General features: G+C 51.3%; 1 protein-coding gene across 13 annotated transcripts in view; it reads left to right on the forward strand.

Annotated features, from left to right (window-relative positions):
* Ttll10 (tubulin tyrosine ligase like 10) overlaps positions 1-15,579 on the forward strand; it is a 49,547-nt gene that overhangs the window by 21,340 nt on the left and 12,628 nt on the right. For 3 of the 13 annotated variants that reach the window (XR_007589776.1, XM_050130109.1, XM_050130110.1), the window contains exons 2-7: positions 12,581-12,646; positions 13,527-14,002; positions 14,662-14,742; positions 14,827-14,959; positions 15,106-15,224; positions 15,304-15,430. Coding sequence is in view for 12 of the 13 variants with exons in the window: in XM_050130109.1 (XP_049986066.1) it covers positions 12,581-12,646; positions 13,527-14,002; positions 14,662-14,742; positions 14,827-14,959; positions 15,106-15,224; positions 15,304-15,430 (1,002 nt within the window). In the remaining variant the exon portion in view is untranslated. Of the gene's footprint in view, positions 1-2,895; positions 3,156-11,701; positions 12,483-12,580; positions 12,647-13,526; positions 14,003-14,661; positions 14,743-14,826; positions 14,960-15,105; positions 15,225-15,303; positions 15,431-15,579 lie in introns of those variants that run through there. The other 10 variants (XM_050130111.1, XM_050130113.1, XM_050130115.1 and 7 more) reach the window with 9 other exon arrangements.

The raw sequence follows: 15,579 nt of genomic DNA on the forward strand, positions 1-15,579 counted from the left end.
TAGCTTGTTTTGGCTTCTTTCAAAGCAGGTTGTTTTTAACTCAATTGTTCTCTCTACCTTTTCACTCTGGCCTTCATCTGTGATACTATGTAGCAACCTTGCCTCCTCTAGACCAGTTGACTAGATAAGATGTAGCAACCTTGCCTTCTCTAGACCAGTTGACTAGATAAGATAAGATGTAGCAACCTTGCCTCCTCTAGACCAGTTGACTAGATAAGATGTAGCAACCTTGCCTTTGCTAGATGTGTTGACTAGCACAGACACAGACTCTCTGGTCATTTTATTCTATTTAGATATAAAGAAGGACAAGAGAACCATGGGTTCTACAGGAACAAGAAGCCAGTGGTTTCCAGGTGGTGGCACACACCTTTAATCCCAGCATTTGGGAGGCAAGTGGATCTCTGTGACTACAGAGCTAGTTCTAGGACAGCCAAGGCTGTTACATGTGAAATGTTGTCTCAAAAAACACAAAAACAAAACAAACAAAAAGCCAATCCAGACTCCTTAAGACAAACCAAGGAAAATATTTAAAGGTAACTTTATTCCCTGAGAATAGTCACATCCAGGATCACCAGCCATTCAGTATAATTTCTATGAAGGGCTTAGGCTAGAACAGACTATTTCCATCAGGCAGGGATGGGGTGTGTTTATCAAACCCCTCTCCTTTTCATTCAGTCCTTTCAATCTCATCAGAAGATATCTATGTGTTCATATGACATTTAGGGTGCTCACCTATCCTGTGCCAACTTGAGACAGAGGTATATGTACCACAGCTCAGAGCTATTGGATTCAACAAGGACATGCCCCAGCAACGTCTTCAATAGACTTTAACTGGAGCATCTGACCAGAGATCAGAGCTTTTAGAGCTAGGCCCATAATAAAGTGGGACTCAGGGCTGCAGTCCACAGACACAGCAGGAGTGTCTGGGGTTCAGGTTAGTATTTTAGTATTTATACTCTGTCACTGAGCCTGGGTAGTATAGCACTCCCTATATCAGAGACTAAGCTGTGTAGATACAGCCTGGAAGGTCTCTACTTCAGGGTCCTGGTCTGATCCCAATCATATCCTAGGGCTCTGTGGATAGTGGCTGCCCTTATTGTTCCTGAGAGGTCTTTGTGTCTATCCATAACCTCAGCCCATCTCACCAGGCCAGTCTGGGATGACTGAGAGTCCTGTCAGGCAAGGGCAGGTAAACCTGAGTCAGGAAGTTAGCAAGTAACAGCCCTCTTGTTCTCGGGCCTATTGGCAAACATCCTTGGGTTTGGGGTCAGAAGGAAACGCGTTAGTCTTCCCAGAACACAGGTGCCAAGTATCCAAAAGCATCCTGACCCCATTCTTGTTCTCCAAACACAAATATTCCGAGTGAACATCAGGGTAAGCGAGGGTCCTGATAACTGAGAAGGAACATGCCTTCCACAGTCTGAAGAAGTGGGATTTAGGAAGTCAGAGGTCACTCATGCTGCATGCACAGCTTTTCGAGAATGGGAGAGAAATGTAGGCCAGGCTGTGACATTCCTACCTCCAGCATAACCCTTTGGTTGGGGTAGGCTGAGCTCAAGCGAGATGTCAAACCAGGGTGTCTAGGACAGATAGTAGACAGAATCATTGGTGTAAGTGGCTAGCCTGGTCCAGTAAAGGGCAATGCCCTAGCTCCAACATTTGGTGCTGGCAGCTACTACCTGACTTAGGCTATCCTCCCTGGCCACATTATCCCTGGAGAACAGTTTGCACCTGAAGGTTATACACAGGACAGAGCCAACAAACCTTACAGGGCTCCCTCTCCTCCTAGACATAGACAGATACTGAGTATCAGGGCTCAGGAGACAGTTCCTTCATAATTACGAGTTTCCAGCAGAGCGGCTGAGTTCGTTATGGAAAATAGTTGGGCCTCCTGGGATCTCTCTGCTGGTTTGCCTAATTACTGGGGTCGTTTGTCGTTTCATTATAGGCCCTTCCCCTGAGAGTCCAAGAAACAAACATGTCTGGTAGAGTCATGGGGAACTCTCAGAAAGGGACTTAATGGTTTCATCCCTAGACTACACTGGGGTCAAACCCTCCCAGCCCCAGAACCATATGCCCTGCTAAGTTCTAACAAGAAACCTTGCACCTCTAGTCTGATGATTGTTGTTTTTGTTTTTCGAGACAGAGTTTCTTTGTGTAGCCCTGGCTGTCCTGTCCTGATGCTTTGTAGATCAGGCTGACCTTGAATCCAGAGATCTGCTTGCCTCTGTCTTCAGATTGCTGGGTTTAAAGGCATGAGCCACCACACCTGGCACTAAAGATTCTATAGTCAGTGTCTGATCCAAATTAGGGTGCTTGGGGCTGCAATAGCCTTTGTACCAGGCTAGTTCTACTTCAAAGAAGGGTCTAGGAACACCTATGACCCCAGTATTTGTGTCGGTGGAGTTCTAAGGCAACCTTAGAGACTTATAGACAGGGGCTGGGAGAAAGCAGGTCCTTCAAGCTCTGGTCAATAGTATATAATGAGATCCAGCCAGATAAAGTAGCCACAGTTGAGTGTTGGGGCCTTGTGAGGTCCAGTGCATATATACAATATATGACCCCCTACCTTTCCCCACTTCTAAGGCAACCTACAATGCCTATGGATTTGGAAAATAGCTCCTGCCTACAGCTACTGCTGTGGCCTGGGCCTTAGTCATCAAGCTGCCCGTGCACCATGCCAGCCAGGCCCCACAGGGGCCTCCCTACCCTGGTTTTTGTTCAACCTGGGCTTGGCGGGCAAGGTGGGGGCAGGAATGCGTGGGCCTACCGCCCCCTTGCCTGCGTCACCAGAGCTGCCTCCCTCTCGTCCTATCGGAGCCCAGGGGACACACCTGTTGGGGGCCAGGAGCAGAGATTGGCTGGCCGGGAACAGACACCTGCATGGGGCGGGGTGAGGAGCTACATGTAAGGCGAGCCCAGGCCGCACTGTCCTTCCCCTTCCTGGCTGCGAGCTGTTTCTTTCCTCCCCATTGTCCCTGGATTGTCGGCCTGTGCCAGTCTACCGTGCACCCTAGTTTTCTTTGTGTTTGAGACTCACCTGAAGGGGAGACAGTCATTCTTTCCTGTGACTCCCCAGCTACCACGCCTGGCCGAGGGAAAGTTTGGGTTGACGCCAAAGCTGGGCGCCCAGCTCTATCCACCACGGCTGACAGGTATATGGGGGTGGTGAATGCCTAGGCCTCTCTATATCCTTTATAAACCTCGGTTTACTTCCCACCTGAAGGGTCCTAGGCACAGCCACAGTGCTACCTCAATACTGGGGGTGGAGCGGCTTGCAGCTCTGCTCGGCAGCGGAGGATCCTGTCAGGAACCTGTTGGGGCAGGTAGGGGCGGCAGGCGGGAGGCCAGACAGGCCCGAGAATACCACTCTGTAGGGAGAGGTTGGCGGGCCCCTAAGTGACATGGCTGGGATGAATGGTGGTGACAGACCTGCGGCTCGCAGATCAGCCTCTGTCTAGTGAGTTTCTGTGAATCGGTGGATGCAGAACAGAGCAGGCTTCCTTCCCAAAGAAGGAAGTGTCTCCTTCAGCCATGCCACAGCCGGGATTCAGATGTGGAGCCATCTTGGGTAGGCTTGGGCACCTCCAGGGGTCCACAGGCTGCATCTTTATACCAGGTGGGTTCAAGCACCTGGGGGGTAGAAGGCAAACTCCTGCCATTCCTGGAAATAGATCCTTCTGGAATGTTCTTTCATAAAGCGGCCACTGCTGTTCCTGAGATACTTTTTCCACCATGGTAGGCTGCCGCCTCAGAGGTGGGTACAGAGAAAGGGTGCGGCTGGCGGGTATAAGAACCTCATCTCTGTTGTTGGGTTTCTGTGCCGGGAAGGGCTTGCTTTTGCCAGCAGCCATGACCCGTGGTAGGAGGTTGACTGAGACATTTAGGTTGGTGGCGATGTAAGATCAGAATTGGTCACTCTTGGACTCGGCTTTTTCTCGCTTGTTCATTTCTGGAGTGCCAAACAAAGCCGGGACCACACTGAAGGAGACAGAACAGGTTTTTCAAACTATTACTCAGGATCAAGGCCAAAGTCCATTTAAAAAAAAAAAATTTTTTTTTAACTTTAATGCCAAATAGCACGGCAGCCATGAATAGCCTATATAGGCGCCTGGTTTGAGGAACATTTAGCCTGTGCTATGGCATCCAGGCGTGCTCAGCTTTGAGTTTGTACCCGGACGGCCAGCTCTCTGAGTTTAAACTTAGGAGCTGATAATGTTGAAGGGAAGTAAGGTTAATTTTCTTTAGGCATAATATTGAGTATGTTGTTTTAACTGTTCTTGAAGAAAATTCATAGAATGTAAGAGTATTTTGATTAATATGTGGTGGACATTTTAAGCCTTTTTTAGGCTGAGCATCCGGAAAAGCAGCACAGCTTTGTTTTGTTTTTCTGGTAACCCAGATAAAACATCGGACCAATTGGCAGATTGTTGAATTAAGCAAAATGTTTTGCATTTATGAAAATGCAAATGCGCCATAAAATATGGGTGGAGTCCTTTGTTAATTTTCAGGCACCTTGGTAATTTGCAAATACTTTATTTGCAAAAATCAGTTTGTCAGGATGTTCTCAGTGTGTTTAGGATCAGGTGAATGGCCTAGGAAGTTTTCCACTGCAGGAACTTGGCACTCAGAGGTGCAATGGACTTGAAGGGTGTGCTATACAACTGAGAAGGCTGGGGGACAATGCTGACCACTGTGTGGACGAAATGGCGGCTTTGCCTTGAAGACACGTAGTTCCAACAGACGCTAAGAAGTAGCCTGAGCGTAGCCAAGACGAGCTTTTCCTGCCCCCGCCCCCCACAGCTACTGGCGTCTAAGTTTGGCTGATCTGCTGCAGGAGAGGTTGAATTTCAGAGCTTTGTTCTCTGGCCTCACCATTGATTAAGGCCGTTGGGCGAGTTAACCAGAGACTCACTTTTTCACACTGGGATTGCATTCCTCTGCCACAAATCCCTAAACTTCTCTGTTCTTGCAGGTGGGGACAAAGGCAACCTGGAAAGGGGATGGGATGTTTGCTGCAGAGGAGGCTTGGTGGCCCTGGGCTTCTTGATCCATTTCTCAATTTTCCTAAACTGAGCCTATGCTGATAACTAACTAGCTGTGGGGAGCATGATCTGAACCCCACTTCCCAGTTACAGCTGACCAGCTGGGTACCACACAGGGCTCCAAATAGTTTTAGCTTTTCGTTTCTTGACCTGTGGCTACAGTTCTGTCCTATTCTTGACTATCTCTTAGGACCCCTTGTTGAATAAAGCAGGGCCTCCCCCACACTCAGTGGTGCTTTGATACCAGGACACCCATTCCCAACTCACGACTTTTAGCATCTGTTCAGCCTTTAAGTTTCGCTGGACACTCTGCATTTTGGGCGATGTCACACACGCACATACACATGCACACGCACACCCCACTGCTGTCTGGGCACCTGTCTCTGTACCTCTCAACCTGCTAGGCAAGAACAGGATTCAGTGCACAGAGGGTGACTTGTCCATTTGGCTTATAGCCTGGCCAGCTTCATACTTGGCAGGGTCCCTAGCCTTTCATGTTCCCTGAAATGTGTTCCCACTGAGTAGTCAAAGACACAGGGGCACCACGCTCATCGTTAAATATTGTTCTGTTTTCCCAGTGTCTTTGACCAAACCAGAAGGGGAAAAAGGCAACACCCTTGACTCTTACCCTCATCCGGCTCCCACTCTCTTCTCTTTGTGACTCAGCAGCCACAAGAGCAACTGAAATCCACTTAGTTCTCTTGGTTTCCTAAAGAGAAAGAAAGAAAGAAAGAAAGAAAGAAAGAAAGAAAGAAAGGGAGAGGAGAGAGGGAGAGAAAGGAAGAAAGGAAGAGAGAGGGGAAGGAAGGAAGGAAGGAAGGAAGGAAGGAAGGAAGGAAGGAAGGAAGGAAAAGAGAGGGAAAGGAAGGAAGGAAGGAAGGAAGGAAGGAAGGAAGGAAGGAAGGAAGGAAAGAGAAAAATAAATCCTCTTGCAACACTGATTTTTTATGGGTCTGGTAGAATAGAGCTAAAAAAGCTCAGGAAAAGGGAAGCGTATCTGGGAGGTGTTTGAGAGCACAGGAAGCCTGGAAGTGCGTTAGATACTTAGGACAGTTATCACGAAGGCTTCTGCAGTCTGCCCAACCCCATCTGCTAGGCCTGTGCTCCGGTCAGGTCCTTTGAGAAATGTTGACTTTGGGGAGAGGAGCTGGAGAACCAGCAGCTGCCTGGAGGCAGTGAGGCCTTTGTTGTGACCCAAGGAATCAGTTCAGGGCCTGAGTCACCTGTATGGCCTTTGTGATGGAAGATGCCAGAAGAATGTGAGAAGCTGCTTTGGCAGGCTCTCCAAACTCGGAAATACTTGTGTAAAGACAGAGATGGGATGAGGGGAGGCATAGACTGGATCTCTTTCAATCCCAAGAGTCCCTAGGGCAGATGCTCAGTCTCCTGGCTCTAAGTGGGGATTACAGACTTAGTCCTTAGCAACAGGAGGGTCAAAGAACACACCTATTCTAAACACCCCTATGCAGCTTGACACTGCAGGCCCTGTGGGTGTGATCATTGTGTTTCTGTTGGGGACTGCTGTTCCCATGTGCTTAAAGTGTCAGACCCCAGACCATCAGACAACAGATACCACCCACCTGGTCCCTCATCCCAGTGCCCTTCTTGGGCCCTGAGAAAGGCTGGACAGGAAAGTAAACAATGTCCTGGAGACAGAGGCCAATTGTCCAGTAGCTGAACCTCAAAATACACCATGGACCCTGATGGGACTGGTCCTGATGTTTAGGCTGTTCTCTGGTGGGTATACTTAGATGGAGAGCCCATCCATGACCTGATCCCAACCCGGCCCTTGGTCACATGGAACTCTAGCCTGCCTCCCAGATCTGTGGGGGTGTCAGCCTCTGGAAGAGACTCTTTGGTCCTCCCAAGTTCTCACCTTGGCTCCAAGCTAGTCCACTGTAGGCCACCATTTGTGACCGAGGCAGACAGAGGCCCCAGGGTTCATGAGACCCCATCCTAATTGTTTTCCATCAAATTTCTCAGAGATGACTTGATTCTACTTCATGCTGTTTGGAGTTGGAAGGTGCTACAGGGTCAACCCCTCTCTGACCTCCAGAACAAAGGGCTTCCTACTGCTGTCCTGGGGGGCCCTGCCCATGGAACCTAGTCCTCTTCAACTCCCTGCCAGGCGGCCTCCATATCCAACTTGGGCAGCCGTGGCCATCTTACTGGGCAGCATTGGATAGTGTCTGATCTCTAATACTGCCTGGTAATGATGGTGGCGGAGCCCTGCGTGCAGCAATGGGGCCGCCTCCTGATCCCAGCCCCCAGGGGCTCTAGTTCCATACCTCATCTACCCTGCCCAGGATAGGGCTATGGGGCAGAAAGTTAACCTTGGCCATAGGGATTTTCGGGAGAGCTTTCCCTAACCAGGCACCTCTGAGAGGCTCTTTGTGTCCTGAGATGAGGGGTTCACTATCCTTGCCCTGGAGGTGCCCCCTCCCAGTGCTCTGGGGGCGAGGACACTCAAGTACCAGGGTCCTGCCTACAACACCCAGGCAGGTGCTGCCACCACACCTAGCAGGTGTGGGCTGGGTAGAACTGTAACAAAGCCTCTAACTAAAGCCCAACCTTGGCTCAGAGGGCCTCATGCCAAAATTTGCCTCACCTAGATCTGAGAGATGTGTGCTGACCCCTAGTGGGGCTACTCAGGCCTGGGTTGCCTTCCCTTCCTGCATCAAATGGGCACTGACCTATAGACCAACAGCACCTCTAACATGGGTATCGACCCAGTATGTCACAGTCCCCTTGCTTTGGACAAACCAGACAGTATGAGTCAAGGTCAGCCTCTCTCTGCTGGCCTGCCCCAGTGCAAATATCATGCCTAGTTGTTCATGGCACCAGGTTTCTACTGGTCCTCCCTGAGGGTGGAAACCGCAAATCCTACTCTGTGTCTTCCTGCCAAAGCTCACCTGGGTCTCTGTGGGCATCTTACCGGACAGTGCTGGATTTTTTGGCTTGACTCTAACACTGTCTGGTAACGATGTTCAAAGGTGACCCACCACTCGCCGAAGACAGTCTGATGATGCTCTTGCCCTAGCTCCTGGACTCCAGATAGGTCAAGGCTAAGGATGTGCTGGGCTTGCAATGGGCCTAGCTCAGCTCTATAGCTCAGCAGTCAGTGGAGGTTGGACTCTGCCCCAAGTGGGAATCCTTGTCTATTACTTGGGGCAAGGGCTGGTTTCACCATGCCAGGGGTCCTGGGGTAGAGGTAGCTTGACACTTATTCCTAGAGCAGCTATGCCCATCTTTGCCAACTCCCCTGTTGGCTAGATTTGGGGGTTCATTGATTCCTAGAGAGACTGTCGGGGTTGGTCAGGATGCTGGGCGAAACAAGGAGGTACGGTGGACGGCACTGTTTGCTTAAGGACTCTTAACTGTCAGGTGCCTATGGGACTAGTGGGCAAGGGCAAGTTCAGGGACCTGAGCCTCACACAGCATTGTGATGTCACCAGCTGGTTCCTAATTAAAGACAAAGAATCTCCATTCCTTCCTAGTCCAGAAGAGGAACTTTGCCCCCAAACTCGAATCCAGGATTACTTCTTATCTTTGTTTATTTGAAGCCGGAGTACAGGGCCAGGGAACCCCACCCAGCATGAGACCAGGTGCCTCTCCCTGGGGAGGGGGTGGGAACGGGGGTCTGTTCCTGGCCTCGATGTTACTCATTAACCGGAACCATTCAGAACACCAAAGAGGTGCTGTGATGAGCATTTGCCAAATAAGAACAAGAAGTGCACCCCTGGTGCACCCACAGATTCACACGCTGGGGGACCAGGCACTGGGCTGGGGCCTGGTAAGAAAGTCCTCAGAGTAACCCCAGGTCCTAGGAGGACCCAGCCACCCCCATAAATAGCCCTTGGATCAGCTCTGCCAGAAGGTGAGGGACCAGAGCAGTCAGGGACCGCACCCCACCCCACTTTCCCTTCGCAGGTACTGGATCAGAATTGACTGCCCAGATGGGGAGGCCCTTGCACAGACCACGCCTGCTGATGGATGTCTTACCAGACATGGTTAGATCTGGATGCCTCTGTCTAATACTGTCTGGTAATGCCGTCCATCCATGGCCTTATCGCCGCTGGAGAGGACATCCTCACCTCCTCAAGGCCACTGGAAAGAGAGCAAGGCCTGAGTGCTTTAGCACAACTGTCCAGGGCTGGGGCCATCACGCCCTTAGCCAAAGAGACCACAGTCTGAGCCTACAGGCCTCCTGGGCCTGACTACCTCCCTCCGACCCAGCCACAGAAGATGTTGTATAACAAAGATGTGAGACCCCGAGGCCTCTGTGTCTGTCCTTTTCAGGAGCAGTCAGTGGTGTCTCACAGTGCCTGTGGCCCCCGTAGGCCCCTGGGCTCCACACTGAGACACCTCAAGCTGTAGTCAGCCAGCACCTGCAGATTCCGCAGTACCTGCACTGTCAACACTGGCGTGCAGCCAGAGAAGACCCAAAGCCTTGGTCCTCAGTCCCCTCCCTGATGTCTCAGGTCACGGGGCCCAGGAGAACAGAAACGACTCTAATCACTGCCGAAATCCAGAGTGGAGAATAGGGCATATGGGTTTCAGAGACAGGGGTACTGCCCAGGTGCCAGACCAGGTGAACGTGACCCTGTCCAGGGAATGTGTGGAAGGCTGCAGAGTCCTGCATTGCCATCTGCTCATGAGCCCTCTCTCTGCAGGCCACCTCCAGTTTTTAGGATCAGAAAGCCATCTTCAACCTAACTCTGGGTGCTGAATACCCCAATTTTAAAGACCCCGCTCCCCTAGCCCTGATAATTTTCAAAAGGCTCTTTCTAAAACTGTCACTTCAGAATAATGCCCAACTCTTACATCATTTACTGAATGAGCAGCATGTATTTTGCTGTGATAAGAACTAGAACTGGCCGGGTGGTGGTGGCGCATGCCTTTAATCCCAGCACTTGGAAGGTAGAGACAGGCAGATTTCTGTGAGCACAAGGCCAGACTGTTCTACAAAGTGGGTTCCAGGACAGTCAGTACTATTGTACAAAGAAACCCTGTCTCAAAACAAACAAACAAACCTCTTTTCAGACCCCACATAAACGTCCTTTACCTCGGTGCCTCAACTCACACAAACCTGAAGCTGGCCAATACAGCCTGAGTCCAGCGCAGCCGAGTCCTGCCTCACCCACTGCCCTCTAGAAAGGACCCAACCTGTTCTTACAGGGTTCTTAGTACTGGTCAGGCCATTCCCTCCAGAGAACCATTATATGGAAACTGAGCTTCACCTCCCACAGAAGCCTGCTGTGCCCCAAGTGAGTAACTGGACCCTGCATTGAAGGTTGTTTCTATGTGGTTGAGGGGTTGTCTTTCCGTTGTGCTCCCTGTGATGGACGGTCTCCTTATTGTCCTCTCTTTAAGCATTGTAAACAAAAGGCAGGGGGAAAAAAATCTCTGTAAGACAATAAATTTTATGCTTTGTGAAATTATACTTTGATCATCTCATTTTAACCATACAAAACATTGTCAAGCAGCTTTGCAAAGGACCAGGCTGAGGAAACAGGGATTCCAATGGTCTGTGCTCCCACCGGAGAGAAGGCCTGCAGAAGTGAGATATAGGGCTCACTATACCCCACCATACACAAGCTGGCTCTGGTATGCAACATATATGCCAAAACATACCGAGGTCCAGTGATCCCTAGACATGGGGCTTCTATCCCAGCCAAGAGTCGGCACTGGAGTGAGAAGTGGGTGTTGTTGTTTTGTGCAGTGCCAAGCCCAGGGTCTCATGAATGTAAAGCGATCATTCTACCACTGAAGTGAGAATTGGAAGTGCCCTTCACACCCCAGAGTCAGTGACTTCTGGCTACTTGTCCAGAACCTCTCCAGGATTGGGTGTGCTACCTGCTCAGGCTGGGGACCATAAGCCCCAATAACTCAGCCCAGGCCTCGGCAGAAGTGCTAAGTGAGCCAACGTATCTGCAGCCCCACCCTACTAATCTGGGGCAGAGGAGTTTCTTGGGCCAGCTCTGGGCTGACCACAAAGACCCCTGTCCCCAGCACAGCATAGGAAGGGCAGGATCCATGACAGTAAGCAGTCCCACAAATAGAGAATGACATCTCATGGGGGCCACTCCTGTTCCCACAGGATGCTGGGCACAGCTGGGAGAAGATGCCCTGCCAGCTATGCCTAGCACAACCTCCTGCTCCCGCAGCTTAGACCGGGAAAGAGACCCCAAAGGAAGAGCCATATTAATAGAGCCTAGGGGTGGGTGCACAGCCTCTAAGGGGATGATGGAGCCGCTTAGCATGGGTAGAACCACAAAGAAACCTGAAGGTGAGGAGGGCTAGAGGGTAGCCTAAAACAACAGAAGTTTTTCAAAATTTCCAAAATTCACCCAACACCTCACCAAGGCCCTAAGGGGAGCCCCGTGTTTTCTCCTCTTAGTTCACAGGTCCTGTGGCTTAGGACAAGATGATTCTCCCGAGATTCTAACTCAATCACATCTGTACAGACCTTTCTAAAATAGTCATGTCCATGGGCTCCAAGATGCAAGATATGGTTTTGTATTTTGGAAGCACCATATATCCCATCAAACTTTGTAACCCTTACAAGGCTCTGAACATGTGTGGTTCATATGGACAGAAGGAAGCCTGGGGTCAAAAGCAGGACTCACGCTGAGTCCCAAAGACCTCAGTAGGAAACTACAAATTGGCACCAAGAGCCAATCTGAGCCATGCTAGTAATCTAGGCTCTGACACTGAGTCCCCGTGAATGCTCAGGATGATGCTGGAAGAATTCATGAGAGGATGGTTCAGACATAAGGGGGGATGTCTATGCCTGACCCCTACTTATCCTCAGCATCCCCCTCAGCCTCCTCAGACCAGTTTGACTTCCCTTCTGAAACTCTTGCTTTGCCCCTCAGCTCACACAATGGCCCCTTTCACCACCCACCTGAAACTCTTGTTTACCTCTGGGCAGCTGCTGAATCATAGTTCCTGGGTAACAGTTGCCTGGAGACAGTTGCCAGGTCACCATTGTTATAGCCCAGCAAAGGGTTCCTAAGACCTTGCAGAGCAGGTAAGAGACACTGGCTGGTCACCAGCTGAGGGTCCTGACCAGGGCTGAGGCTGAGTGCTTGCCCTCCTGTACCCTGTTATTTGCCCTTCCCAGAAGTAGACAAACAGGAGAGAGGACCGGCCAGAGACTGGGCAGTTTGGCTGAGCTCAGTCCTCTGCCGAGGCTACTCTCTCTCCAAACCCCAGTGTTTTAGCCAAGAAAGGAATGTCTTGTGGGGTGGGGCTGACCCATGTGGGTAACTCAAGCTCTGGGGAGGGCTGGGAGCCCTCAGGATGAGCTCTTTGCCTAGAGCCATGTCTGTCTCCCCAGAACTGACCCCTCAGAAGGGCCACCTCCTGAGATCCACAGAGAACGCATCCCCAGACAGTGAGCGCTGCTCGGGAGGCACCAGCCCTTCAGAAAATGTCAGCACCTTCTCAGAGCCCTGTGTTGCCAAACGTTGTGTCTGGGGAAAACTTCAGCAGAACACTGATGTGGTCATTTTCTTGGCCGTCTTCTTCAGGTTTAAACGCATCTCCTGCCCGTTGTACCGGGGTGTGATTTCCTGCCGGTCTTTTTATCTGACCAGGTAAAAAGTTTATTTTAAATTTATTATAAAGACTTGAAGCTTCTGTCTAGCTCCTCACCTGGAGCTTTCCCCAAGACCCAGGAACACATGATTTGTTCCACTATTGAACAGCTTCTTTCTGAAGTAGTAACTGACACTCTTACTGTGAAACTTCCTTTCTGGATTCTGGGTCTGACCCTGAGAGAGTCTCTGGAACGCACTAGACAGGGGCAGCTGCTGGCAGCGTCCCAGCTTAGATGCTGCCCTTCCTCTCTCGGGTAGACATATTCCTCAGCCTCTTCCTGGAAGCTTTTCTAGGTGGGAATGGGTCTCCAGACACCCTGGATTCCCCCACATTTTCAGCCTACAATCTATAGAAGTATGAGGTTCTCAATCTAGGCTTTCTCTCCACCCTACATACAGCTAAACTTTTTGAAAATTTTTTCCTGTCTTATCAGTTCAGGGTGCGTGGAATTGGTAGACTACTTTCATCTGGTTGCTGTCCTTGGCTTTTTTTTTTTTTTTGCAGTCAGTCACTCTATAGCCACAGACCTGTTTCCTCTTTAGAGCTGACCTTCTCCTATCCAAGGGCAGCAACTTGTCTTCCCCTCCCAGTCACAAGACTGTGTGCTGTCTCCTCACTCACTCCTGACCAACAAACTGGGTTTATTTCCTTAATGTGGGGCACAAAGATTCATCTAGGAATAGATTTTAAATGCCCTAAAATGTTCTAAATATGGAAAATAGAGAAAAACGGCTGTGTCCAGGGCAGGAGTGGCAGGGAAAGAAAGGTGATGGTGGCTTTAAACAGGTTGTGTTGGTAGAACCAGGACTGAGCACCTGGGTAGCCATAAACTGGTAGGAATTTTGATCGGGGCTAGAAGCCTTTTTGCCCTTCAAGCCTGCAGATGGGACACCTTACCAACAGCAAGACTGATGGGCACCCTATTTGCAGCAGACACAGAGGCCACACTTGTCGAGGTCGGGGCCGTCTTAGCCGAAGAAGACTCACCCGGCGGAGACGGAATGCAAAGATGGCCTTGCACTCACGGGCTGGGAGGCCTCATGGCCATCACAGAGGTGGAAGTGAGCCACAAGCTGAAGGCACAGCCCAGGACATGGGGAGTCAGCCTTCCCCAGGCAGGGTGGGCCCAGCTGTCTGCCCCATCCGAGGGCTGGGATCTCAAGCTTCTCGAAGACCCCGAAGGGGTGTAGGGACTACATCTTCCTCAAAGGTTCATCATCCTGGTGCCCTCATGCCTGCAACACGCAGTCGTACAAGATTCATCCACTGCCGGGGTAAGCCCCCTCGGACACATGTCAGCTCCAAGAGACCCAAACGGTCCAGGATCCGTCGATGCCACACTCGGGCACCAGGTGAATGCAGAGTATCCCTGGGACTGGTTCCACATACTCTCAAGTCAGGCCTCCAGGGACAGCATTTCATAGGAAGGGAACTAAGCTTACACCAGGCCATGTGCAGTCAGCCAGCCAGGCTCTGAGAGAAGCTAGCAGGGGACAACATACTAGGGACACTACGCTCAAGAATCTGCAGGTCTACCTGTCCATGCCATCACAGTGGGCACTCCCTACCCCAACTCTACTTAGTGCAGCCTCTCATCTCTCCTGGTTGATCATAGACCCTTGGGTCACCCATGATGTCATCATAGACATTGTGACCCCTGCCCTCTGGAGACATACATCCCCACATCATGTCTGTAAGGGCTCCTGCCTCACACTCCGGCCCACTCCCTGCATGGCGCCGGCCCTGCTGGTAAGGAGGGTGGAGGTGGGGTCACCCTTTTCATCCTTTCTGTAGTCTCTACACTACCTGGACTCTGTGTGATTTAAGGCTGGTGGAAACTGCCTCCTTTCACGGGTGCAATGACCCTCAGACCCCTCAGGCAGGTCTGTGTTGGGTCAAAGAGAGGTCCAGAGGTATTGGGTTAGTTCCCAGCAGCTTCTGGCATTGGCTGGGCTCGGGCAGATAGAGTGGGTACGTCCCCATTCCTCCACCTGACAGCACTCACCTCCAGGCTGGACCCATGAGAAACGGATGGCGAGCAGTGTCGAGGAGGGGCTCCGGCCTGAGCTAAGTCAGCTAGACCAAGATGCAGGTGGGGCCTCTGGCAGCTGGGAGGGGCAGGAAAAACCCCACTGAGCCAGAAGCCTGAGGCCTCTGACCACCTACCTGCCCACAGACCTCCTGGAGGAAGAAGAAGCTGCCAGATTCCCTTTGACCTCCCTGGAGGGGCTCTTTCTGGAAGGGGACAAGCAGCCCAGTCCAGGTCAGGGCCCTTTCTTTTACATCGGAGGCACCAACGGAGCATCAATGTGAGTGGACCTTGGGCAGCCCTGGTCTGCCTTCGGACCCCTGGTGTGGACTTAGCCCACGATGCTGCTATGGGGTGGCCACTCCTGCCCTGTCTTCCTCAGATAGCCCCAGGGCCCCCCAGTTACTAACACCTTTTACCCCACAGAATCAGCAACTACTGTGAGAGCAAGGGCTGGCAACGCACGCAGGACAGCCGCTGTGAGGATTACAAGCTAAAGTGGTGTGAGATCAAGTCCAGGGACAACTACTGCAGCTTCCGGGAAGGTAGGGGACACCCTGAGGGAAGCGGATGTGGCAGAGCAGCTTCAAGGCACCACCCACACAACCCTTTCTGTCCTGCCAGGCCAGCAGCTGCTGTTTCAGCTCCCCAACAATAAGCTGCTTACCACCAAGATCGGGTTGCTCAGTGCCCTGCGGGAGCATGGACGCACTTTGAGCAAAGCCAGTCTGCTGCCCAGCACCCAATCCAAGTGAGCCCACCCCGCCCAACCCCAGGAGTGCACCCACTTCTACCTCCATCTTTAGGACCATTTTCCCCTTTCCGTAAACTTTCCTCAGCAACCACTCTCCTTTAAATGTTCCTCCCCTCTCCCTGCTGGTCTACCAATCTGCTTCTCCT

The sequence above is a fragment of the Alexandromys fortis genome, unplaced genomic scaffold (genome assembly GCF_014885135.2).
Source record: "Alexandromys fortis isolate MF-2015 unplaced genomic scaffold, M_Fortis_MF-2015_v1.1 scaffold_330, whole genome shotgun sequence".
NCBI classification, from domain to species: Eukaryota; Metazoa; Chordata; class Mammalia; order Rodentia; family Cricetidae; genus Alexandromys; species Alexandromys fortis.